The sequence below is a fragment of the Notechis scutatus genome, chromosome Z (genome assembly GCF_049901735.1).
Source record: "Notechis scutatus isolate UNSWTSFEM ecotype Mainland chromosome Z, rNotScu1.2, whole genome shotgun sequence".
Classification (NCBI taxonomy): Eukaryota; Metazoa; Chordata; class Lepidosauria; order Squamata; family Elapidae; genus Notechis; species Notechis scutatus.
This window is the reverse complement of record NC_142025.1, coordinates 122,850,584-122,861,355: the sequence shown is the minus strand read 5'-3', so window position 1 is coordinate 122,861,355 and position 10,772 is coordinate 122,850,584. Positions and strand designations below refer to the sequence as shown.

Genomic DNA, 10,772 nt, shown 5'->3' with positions numbered 1-10,772 from the left:
CCTCCTCCTCCTCCTCTTTCTCTTCTTCCTCCTCTTCTTCCTCCTCCTCCTCCTCTTCTTCCTCCTCCTCCTCCTATTCCTCTTCTTTTCTTCCCCCCTCCTCCTCTTCCTCCTCCTCTTCCTCTTCCTCCTCCCTTCTCCTCCTCTTCTTCCTCCTCCTTTTCCTCCTCCTTCTCTTCTCTCCTCTTCCTGCTCTGTTCCTCCTCTTCCTCCTCCCCTCTTTCTTCCTCCTCCTCCTCCTCCTCCTCTTCCTCCTCCTCCTCCTGCTCTCCTTCTCTTCCTCCTCCTCTTCCAAGTGTCCCTGAGGAGGAATGGGGGCGCCCGTCCTCTGCTGCTTTCTGGCACTGGTCAGCGGCCTCCCTGCCAAAGCCATTGACCTTCTCTCCCCCCCTTTCCAGGTCATAACCTGCGGCTGGCCTGGCGCCCGGGGTGGGTGGGGGGAGAACGTGCCTTAGTCTTGCACGGCCTCTTTCTTGGCTCAGCCCTGGCGCGACCTGCGTTGGGGTTTTTGGGGGGAAAGCCCCTCTCGGACTTTCCGCTTGTCCGGCCAAGGAAGTGGGGAAACTGCCACCTCTCCTCTCTCTCTCTCTCTCTCTCTTCCCCTCTGGGGCCTGTCCAGTGACCTTCTTCCTGCAGAGAAGGAAGAGTGCCTGGTGCACCGATTGGGGTGTGTGTGTGGTTGTGTGTGTGTGTGTGTGTGTGTGTGTAGTGGGGGGTTGAAAAGGCCATCTGGGACGCAAGAGGAGCGGATGAAACATTAACCGCGTACAGCCTCGGGCGCCTGGCGTCGCAGGTCGGCTGGCTTGCGGGGGTGGGGTGGGGGTCCTGCAAGGAGGAGGCGGTGGGTGAGGGGGGTGTCCTGCCCACTCGTGGGGGGGCGAGGGGGGAAGTTTGCACCTGGAAAGAGAGAGAGAGAGAGAAAGAAAGAGAGAGAGAAGAAGAGAGAGAAGAAAGAGAGAGAGGAAGAAAGAGAGAGAGAGAGAGAGAAAGAAAGAGAGAGAAAGAGAGAGAGAAGAGAGAAGAAAGAGAGAAAGAGAGAGAGAGAAAGAAAGAGAGAGAGGAAGAGAGGAGAGGGAAGAGAAAGAAAGAGAGAGAAAGAGAGAGAGAAAGAGAGAGAGAGAGAGAGAGAGAGAGAGAAAGAGAGAGAGAGGGAAGAGAGAGAGGAAAGAGAAGAGAGAAAGAGAGAGAGAAAGAGAGAGGGAGAGAAAGAGAGAGGCAAGGCAGTCCTCCTCCATCTCCCCGCTCATCCCTGGGAGAGGAAGAGGAAGAGGAAGAGGAAGGTGGGGGGCGGGTGGGGGTTTGGCTCCACCAGGGATCAAAGGAGCAAAGTTCTGCAGAAGCCGGTTCAAGCCGAGCCTGGGAAAGCCAAGAGAGAGAGAGAGAGAGAAAGCGAGAGAGAGAGAGAGAGGATTTTGTAACTTACCTGGCAGGTGTGTTGGGGTTTGGATCGTGGCCCCCTCGCTGGACTGAGCGACGACTCCCCGGGAAGAGGGGAGAGAAGGAGGAGAGGAGAAAGAAAGAGGCGAGAGAGGGCATCGATCCGTGCCCCCAAGGGTGGCTTCTTCTCATCCCGAGAGAGAGAGAGAGAGAGAGAGGACCCGGTTTGCGCCCAGCCTCACCTCCGCCTCCACCACACCTGGACGCCCCCCCCGATGGAGCCCGGCGGAGCAGGAGGGGCGAGCTGAGTGCCTGGGACCATGAAGTGTTGGCTATGGCGATTTCTGGTAAGTTGTGTCGCGTTGTGGCGTCCGGAGGGTTGGCAAGGGGAGGAAGCCCCGCGCAGCCGTGCCAGCCCCGGGATCGGATCGATGGCCCTGGGCACCGGCCAAGAAAGGTTGGCTTGGTGGACGGAGGTTGGTGGCGGGGAGGAAAAAACAACGACAACGCCTTCCCAATCCATCCAGGTCCATTGGGTTGGGGGCAGAGCGCGGGTTGGGAGAAGGCTTCCCCCATCATCCCCTACCCGGAGGAGGCTGGGTGTGTGTGTGTGTGTGTGTGTGTGTGTGTGCCCTGGGGATGGGGAAGGCGGTGTTTTTCAAGGCGGGAGGGCAGTCGGGTTGAATTGGGGGAAGCTGGCTGAGAATCCAGCGGGGAGGGCCAAAAGATTGGGCGTTTCATTCAGGAGGGTTTGCCTGCTGTCTACCTGCCTGCTTGTCTGTCTGCCTGCCTGCCTGCATGTCTACCTGCCTGCCTGCCTGTCTACCTGCCCGCCTGCCCACCTGCTTGCCTGCCTGTCTACCTGCCTGCCTGCTTGCCTGCCTGCCTGTCTACCTGCCTGCCTGTCTACCTGCCTGCCTGCCTGCTTGTCTGCCTCCCTGCCTGCCTGCCTGCCTGTCTACCTGCCTGTCTGTCTACCTGCCTGCCTGCCTGCCTGCTTGTCTGCCTGCCTGTCTACCTGCCTGCCTGCCTGCCTGCCTGTCCACCTGCCTGCCTGCTTGTCTGCCTCCTGCCTGCCTGCTTGTCTGCCTGCCTGCCTGTCCTGCCTGCCTGCCTGTCCACCTGCCTGCCTGCCTGCTTGTCTGCCTCCCTGCCTGCCTGCTTGTCTGCCTGCCTGCCTGTCTACCTGCTTGTCTGTCTACCTGCCTGCCTGCCTGCCCAACCTGCCTGCTTAGCCTGCTTGCCTGCCTGCCTGCCTGTCTACCTGCCTGCTTGCCTGCCTGCCTGCTTGCCTGCTTGCCTGCCTGCCTGTTCGCCTGTCCTACCGCCTGCCTGTCTGTCTACCTGCCTGCCTGCTTGCCTGCCTGCCTGCTTGCCTGTCTACCTGCCTGCCTGCTTGCCTGCTTGCCTGCCTGCCTGCCTGTCTACCTGCCTGCTTGCCTGCCCGCCTGCTTGCCTGCTTGCCTGCCTGCCTGCCTGCCTACCCGCCTGCCTGTCTGTCTACCTGCCTGCCTGCTTGCCTGCCTGCCTGCTTGCCTGTCCTACCTGCCTGCCTGCTTGCCTGCTTGCCTGCCTGCCTGTCTACCTGCCTGCTTGCCTGCCTGCCTGCCTGCCTGCCTGCTTGGCTGCCTGCCTGCCTGTCTACCTGCCTGCCTGCCTGCCTGCCTACCTGCCTGCCTATATGTCTGTCTACCTGCCTGCCTGCCTGCCTGCCTGTCTGTCTGTCTACCTGCCCGCCTGCCTGCTGCCTGTATGTCTGTCTGTCTGCCTGCTTGCCTGCCTGCCTGCCTGCCTGCCTGCCTGTCTGACCTGCCTGCCTGCCTGCCTGCCTGCCTGTCTGTCTGTCTACCTGCCTGCTTGCCTGCTTGCCTGCCTGCCTGCCTGCCTGCCTGCCTGCCTGCTTGTTTGTCTGCCTGCCTGTCTACCTGCCTGCCTGCCTAGCCGGGGGCTCGTCTAGATGCTCTCTTGGGAGCACGTGGTGGCCTCCGAGGCTTTGAGGATGTGGGAAAAAAAATATCTCGCCTCTCTTCCCCAAAGTTTTGACCCGCCGCGGACTTTGCCCTCCCACCCTGGGAGAGAAACCAAATTAGTTCAGCGTTTGAAGGAATGGGCTCCGGCCTGATAAGGCGCCTGTCAACACCGCGGGCCGAGGAGGGAAGGGCTGAAGTGGGGCAGGGAGGTGAGAAAGCGCATTCCCCCGCCACCGAGGTGGTTGTGAGGGAAATGGCGGGTGGGGAGAGGGCAGAGACAGAAGGGGGAGGGCGGCCTGCCACACCAAAAGTCAGAGAAGAGCCGGCGATCTGGAGCAGCCAAATCACCCGTCTTGTCCTGCTTCTCTCCCCCCCCACACCCCTTGGGGAAATTGGGGGCCCGCCTGGCACCACCTGCTAGATGACCTCCAAGGTCCCCTCCAACTCTGATGATCTGTTATGCTGTTGTTCCGTTATTTTATTATTCTATTCGCTGGAGACTTTCAAGGAAGAGACTGGACTGCCCTCGGTCAGAAATGGTGTTATTCTCTTCTTTTATTCTGTTGTTCTGTTCCCTTGTTCTGTTATTCTGTTATTCTATTCTGTTCCCTTGTTCTGTTATTCTCTTCTATTATTCTATTCCCTTGTTCTGTTATTCTCTTCTATTATTCTGTTCCCTTGTTCTGTTATTCTCTTCTATTATTCTATTCCCTTGTTCTGTTATTCTCTTCTATTATTCTATTCCCTTGTTCTGTTATTCTCTTCTGTTATTCTGTTCCCTTGTTCTGTTATTCTCTTCTATTATTCTGTTCCCTTGTTCTGTTATTCTCTTCTATTATTCTATGTTCCCTTGTTCTGTTATTCTCTTCTATTATTCTGTTCCCTTGTTCTGTTATTCTCTTCTATTATTCTGTTCCCTTGTTCTGTTATTCTCTTCTATTATTCTGTTCCCTTGTTCTGTTATTCTCTTCTATTATTCTGTTCCTTGTTCTGTTATTCTCTTCCATTATTCTGTTCCCTTGTTCTGTTATTCTCTTCCATTATTCACCAATTCCCTTGTTCTGTTATTCTCTTCTATTATTCTGTTCCCTTGTTCTGTTATTCTCTTCTATTATTCTGTTCCCTTGTTCTGTTATTCTCTTCTATTATTCTGTTCCCTTGTTCTGTTATTCTCTTCTATTATTCTGTTCCCTTGTTCTGTTATTCTCTTCTATTATTCTGTTCCTTGTTCTGTTATTCTCTTCTATTATTCTGTTCCTTGTTCTGTTATTCTCTTCTATTATTCTGTTCCCTTGTTCTGTTATTCTCTTCTATTATTCTGTTCCCCTTGTTCTGTTATTCTCTTCTATTATTCTGTTCCCTTGTTCTGTTATTCTCTTCTATTATTCTGTTCCCTTGTTCTGTTATTCTCTTCTATTATTCTGTTCCCTTGTTCTGTTATTCTCTTCTATTATTCTGTTCCCTTGTTCTGTTATTCTCTTCTATTATTCTGTTCCCTTGTTCTGTTATTCTCTTCTATTATTCTGTTCCCTTGTTCTGTTATTCTCTTCTATTATTCTGTTCCCTTGTTCTGTTATTCTCTTCTATTATTCTGTTCCTTGTTCTGTTATTCTCTTCTATTATTCTGTTCCCTTGTTCTGTTATTCTCTTCTATTATTCTGTTCCTTGTTTCTGTTGTTCTCTTCTATTATTCTATTCCTAATGTTCTGTTATTCTCTTCTATTATTCTGTTTCCTTGTTCTGTTATTCTCTTGTATTATTCTGTTCCCTTGTTCTGTTATTCTCTTCTATTATTCTATTCCCTTGTTCTGTTATTCTCTTCTATTATTCTATTCCCTTGTTCTGTTATTCTCTTCTATTATTCTGTTCCCTTGTTCTGTTATTCTCTTCTATTATTCTGTTCCCTTGTTCTGTTATTCTCTTCTATTATTCTGTTCCCTTGTTCATTATTCTATTATTCTATTATTCTGTTCCCTTGTTCTGTTATTCTCTTCTGTTATTCTGTTCCCTTGTTCTGTTATTCTCTTCTATTATTCTGTTCCCTTGTTCTGTTATTCTCTTCTATTATTCTCTTCCCTTGTTCTGTTATTCTCTTCTGTTATCCTGTTCCCTTGTTCATTATTCTATTATTCTATTATTCTGTTCCCTTGTTCTGTTATTCTCTTCTATTATTCTGTTCCCTTGTTCATTATTCTATTATTCTATTATTCTGTTCCCTTGTTCTGTTATTCTCTTCTATTATTCTATTCCCTTGTTCTGTTATTCTCTTCTGTTATTCTGTTCCCTTGTTCTGTTATTCTCTTCTATTATTCTGTTCCCTTGTTCTGTTATTCTCTTCTATTATTCTGTTTCCTTGTTCTGTTATTCTGTTATTCTATTATTCTGTTCCCTTGTTCTGTTATTCTCTTCTATTATTCTGTTCCCTTGTTTTGTTATTCTCTTCTATTATTCTGTTCCCTTGTTCTGTTATTCTGTTATTCTATTATTCTCTTCCCTTGTTCTATTATTCTCTTCTATTATTCTGTTTCCTTGTTCTGTTATTCTATTATTCTGTTCCCTTGTTCTGTTATTCTGTTATTTTATTATTCTGTTCCCTTGTTCTGTTATTCTCTTCTATTATTCTCTTCCCTTGTTTTGTTATTCTGTTATTCTATTATTCTCTTCCCTTGTTCTGTTATTCTGTTATTCTATTATTCTGTTCCCTTGTTCTGTTATTCTCTTCTATTATTCTGTTCCCTTGTTCTGTTATTCTCTTCTATTATTCTGTTCCCTTGTTCTGTTATTCTCTTCTATTATTCTGTTCCCTTGTTCTGTTATTCTCTTCTATTATTCTGTTCCCTTGTTCTGTTATTCTGTTATTCTATTATTCTGTTCCCTTGTTCTGTTATTCTCTTCTATTATTCTGTTCCCTTGTTCTGTTATTCTCTTCTATTATTCTCTTCACTTGTTCTGTTATTCTCTTCTGTTATTCTGTTCCCTTGTTCTGTTATTCTCTTCTGTTATTCTATTCCCTTGTTCTGTTATTCTCTTCTATTATTCTGTTCCCTTGTTCTGTTATTCTGTTATTCTATTATTCTGTTCCCTTGTTCTGTTATTCTCTTCTGTTATTCTGTTCCCTTGTTCTGTTATTCTCTTCCATTATTCTGTTCCCTTGTTCATTATTCTATTATTCTGTTCCCTTGTTCTGTTATTCTCTTCTATTATTCTGTTCCCTTGTTCTGTTATTCTCTTCTATTATTCTGTTCCCTTGTTCTGTTATTCTGTTATTCTATTATTCTCTTCCCTTGTTCTGTTATTCTCTTCTGTTATCCTGTTCCCTTGTTCATTATTCTATTATTCTATTATTCTGTTCCCTTGTTCTGTTATTCTCTTCTGTTATTCTGTTCCCTTGTTCTGTTATTCTCTTCTATTATTCTGTTCCCTTGTTCTGTTATTCTCTTCTATTATTCTGTTCCCTTGTTCTGTTATTCTCTTCTATTATTCTGTTCCCTTGTTCTGTTATTCTGTTATTCTATTATTCTGTTCCCTTGTTCTGTTATTCTCTTCTATTATTCTCTTCCCTTGTTCTGTTATTCTCTTCTATTATTCTCTTCCCTTGTTCTGTTATTCTCTTCTATTATTCTGTTCCCTTGTTCTGTTATTCTCTTCTGTTATTCTATTCCCTTGTTCTGTTATTCTCTTCTATTATTCTGTTCCCTTGTTCTGTTATTCTGTTATTCTATTATTCTGTTCCCTTGTTCTGTTATTCTCTTCTATTATTCTGTTCCCTTGTTCTGTTATTCTCTTCCATTATTCTGTTCCCTTGTTCATTATTCTGTTATTCTGTTCCCTTGTTCTGTTATTCTCTTCTGTTATTCTGTTCCCTTGTTCTGTTATTCTCTTCTATTATTCTGTTCCCTTGTTCTGTTATTCTCTTCTATTATTCTGTTGTTCTGTGACCCCGTTGTTATTCTGTTATTTTCTTTCGTTCTTCTGTCATCCGGTCGTCATTCCGTCCTCCCTCGCCTCGTCTTGACCACATCTTCCTCCCCGTTGCAGGGCTGATTCTACTCCTGCTAGTGTGGGCATCCTTGGACCCGGCCCTCCAGGCCCCGGCCCAGCCCGTCTGCGACCAAAGCGTCATGAACAAGTTCATTCAAGATGCCGGCAAGATGGAGAGGGACATTGTAAGTCCCGGGGAGGGGAATTCCCACCCCTGGTTTTGATCCTCCCCGAACACTTTCAACCCCGTCGCTAAAAGTCCTGGGACTGGCACGGGGGGAGGAAGGGAAGGGCTGATCCAGGCCAGGACGGTTTGGTGCCAATCCCAGCCGGCTTCTACCGGTTGCTAGCTGGGTGTGGCCATGGGGAGGGGCATGGGGGGCATTTTCACTCTCCCCGGGCTCCCGAGGCGGAAACAGGCCCGTTTCTGGCCTCGGGAGCCCGGGGAGGCTCGTTTTTCACCCTCCTGAGCCTCCAGGTGGGCCTGTGCCCACCTGGCATCCCAAACGGGCCACGTGGAAACTCCTGAGACAGCGTGGTGGGGTGGGGGGAGTGCGATTTGCAGTTGGCCAAACCGGTCGTTTTTAAAAAAAATTAGCAACCGGTTCGCTCGAACCAAGGCGAACCGCGAGCAGCTCCCCCCCGGGGGCGACGGGAGATGCCTCCAAACCTTGCAGAGATGGCAAGCCATTGGATCGTACAATCCTGGAGCTGGGTGGGACCTCGGAGGTCTTCTAGGTCAACCCCAACTCCTCCCCCTCTGGCCCCTTTCCCCCCACCACAGGTGGACCTTTGCCAGAGGCCTGCGCCTTACCGGAACATGTGACGGTGTCGGATACCCGGGTGAATTTTCCCGACTGGCGAGCGATGGACGTAAGTTGGCTTTGGGCGAGGCCGTGCAGGAGGGAGCCCCACGGCTAGGAAACCCCACAGTCCTCCTCCTCCTCCTGTCCACTCCCTCTAGCACTGATGATGTAACATAGTTGGGCCGTGAAACGTCGGCGAGAAAACCACCCAGCTCAGAGATCACCAAGAACCTCACAGTCCTTTTTCTCCTTTTCTTCTTCTTCTTCCTCCTCCTCCTCCTCCTCCTCCTCCTCCTCCTCTTCCTCCTCCTCCTCCTCCCCCTCTTTCTGCCCCAGAGGTCCAGGCAGGCCTCGGAAGTATGGCGGAGCCAGGCGCTCCTCTCCGTCGCCGTTGGCCGAGTCAAAAGCCATCAGCCTCGCATGCAGCCTTTTCTTCGTCAGCTGGAGGTGATGGAGGCGGCCTGAGGAGCATCCGTGAGATTCTGCGCAGGCACAACGCCCAGGTGAGGACCCGCCGGGCCAGGAGGGGCGCCCTTTGCACAGGCTCAGAGGCAAGGAGTTTTGCCCAGGGGCTGTTCTGACCCCAGACCTTGTTCCAAAGAAACCACCACCAACCGGAGGGGAAGAGCGAAACCTTTTCAAGGCTTCTCCACCAATTCCGTTCCTTCCCGGTTAAAAGGCGGTTTCGAACTCAGGGTTTCGGAGAACAAGGAGCCTTTCCCCAAGGTGGTGGCGAGGCTGCCAAGAACCCTAGATAAAGTGGCCAAGAAAGATTTCAAAAGACAAAAAGCCTCCGAACACGAAGCAAGATTTTTCCAAGTCTTCCACAAGGCTTGAGGGGTGAGAACGTCTTTGCTTCCTGCAAAGAACTCCGGTCTCTCAGGCTGGCTTTTATCCCTTACGGGATAAAACTCCCGAGTCTTCCACAAGGCTTGAAGGGCATAGAACTTTCTTTGCTTCCTGCAAAGAACTCCGGTCTCTCAGGCTGACTTTTATCCCTTATGGGATAAAACTCCCGAGTCTTCCACAAGGCTTGAAGGGCAAGAACTTCCTTGCTTCCTGCAAAGAACTCCGGTCTCTCAGGCTGGCTTTTATCCCTTACAGGATAAAACTCCCGAGTCTTCCACAAGGCTTGAAGGGCATAGAACTTCTTTGCTTCCTGCAAAGAACTCCGGTCTCTCAGGCTGGCTTTTTATCCCTTACGGGATAAAACTCCCGAGTCTTCCACAAGGCTTGAAGGGCAAGAACTTCCTTGCTTCCTGCAAAGAACTCCGGTCTCTCAGGCTGACTTTTTATCCCTTATGGGATAAAACTCCCGAGTCTTCCACAAGGCTTGAAGGGCATAGAACTTCTTTGCTTCCTGCAAAGAACTCCGGTCTCTCAGGCTGACTTTTATCCCTTATGGGATAAAACTCCCGAGTCTTCCACAAGGCTTGAAGGGCAAGAACTTCCTTGCTTCCTGCAAAGAACTCCGGTCTCTCAGGCTGGCTTTTATCCCTTACAGGATAAAACTCCCGAGTCTTCCACAAGGCTTGAAGGGCATAGAACTTCTTTGCTTCCTGCAAAGAACTCCGGTCTCTCAGGCTGGCTTTTATCCCTTACGGGATAAAACTCCCGAGTCTTCCACAAGGCTTGAAGGGCAGAACTTCCTTGCTTCCTGCAAAGAACTCCGGTCTCTCAGGCTGACTTTTATCCCTTATGGGATAAAACTCCCGAGTCTTCCACAAGGCTTGAAGGGCATAGAACTTCTTTGCTTCCTGCAAAGAACTCTGGTCTCTCAGGCTGGCTTTTATCCTTACGGGATAAAACTCCCGAGTCTTCCACAAGGCTTGAAGGGCAAGAACTTCCTTGCTTCCTGCAAAGAACTCCGGTCTCTCAGGCTGGCTTTTATCCCTTATGGGATAAAACTCCCGAGTCTTCCACAAGGCTTGAAGGGCATAGAACTTCTTTGCTTCCTGCAAAGAACTCCGGTCTCTCAGGCTGACTTTTATCCCTTATGGGATAAAACTCCCGAGTCTTCCACAAGGCTTGAAGGGCATAGAACTTCTTTGCTTCCTGCAAAGAACTCTGGTCTCTCAGGCTGGCTTTTATCCCTTATGGGATAAAACTCCCGAGTCTTCCACAAGGCTTGAAGGGCAAGAACTTCCTTGCTTCCTGCAAGAACTCCGGTCTCTCAGGCTGACTTTTATCCCTTATGGGATAAAACTCCCGAGTCTTCCACAAGGCTTGAAGGGCATAGAACTTCTTTGCTTCCTGCAAAGAACTCTGGTCTCTCAGGCTGGCTTTTATCCTTGCGGGATAAAACTCCCGAGTCTTCCACAAGGCTTGAAGGGCATAGAACATCTTTGCTTCCTGCAAAGAACTCCGGTCTCTCAGGCTGGCTTTTATCCCTTACGGGATAAAACTCCCGAGTCTTCCACAAGGCTTGAAGGGCAAGAAACGTCTTTGCTTCCTGCAAAGAACTCCGGTCTCTCAGGCAGGCTTTTATCCCTTACGGGATAAAACTCCCGAGTCTTCCACAAGGCTTGAAGGGCATAGAACATCTTTGCTTCCTGCAAAGAACCCCGGTCTCTCAGGCTGGCTTTTTATCCCTTATGGGATAAAACTCCCGAGTCTTCCACAAGGCTTGAAGGGCAAG

The 10,772-nt window shown here is 49.2% G+C and overlaps 1 protein-coding gene across 1 annotated transcript in view; it reads left to right on the top strand.

Moving 5' to 3' along the window:
- The first annotated feature begins 1,521 nt into the window (after nucleotides 1–1,521).
- The window catches only part of EPO (erythropoietin), a 13,205-nt gene continuing 3,954 nt past the window's right edge, over nucleotides 1,522–10,772 (top strand). The window contains 5 exon segments of the mRNA XM_087948107.1: nucleotides 1,522–1,724; nucleotides 7,386–7,517; nucleotides 8,128–8,201; nucleotides 8,471–8,588; nucleotides 8,591–8,637. Of these exon segments, the coding sequence (XP_087804233.1) occupies nucleotides 1,712–1,724; nucleotides 7,386–7,517; nucleotides 8,128–8,201; nucleotides 8,471–8,588; nucleotides 8,591–8,637 (384 nt within the window). The 5' untranslated portion in view covers nucleotides 1,522–1,711.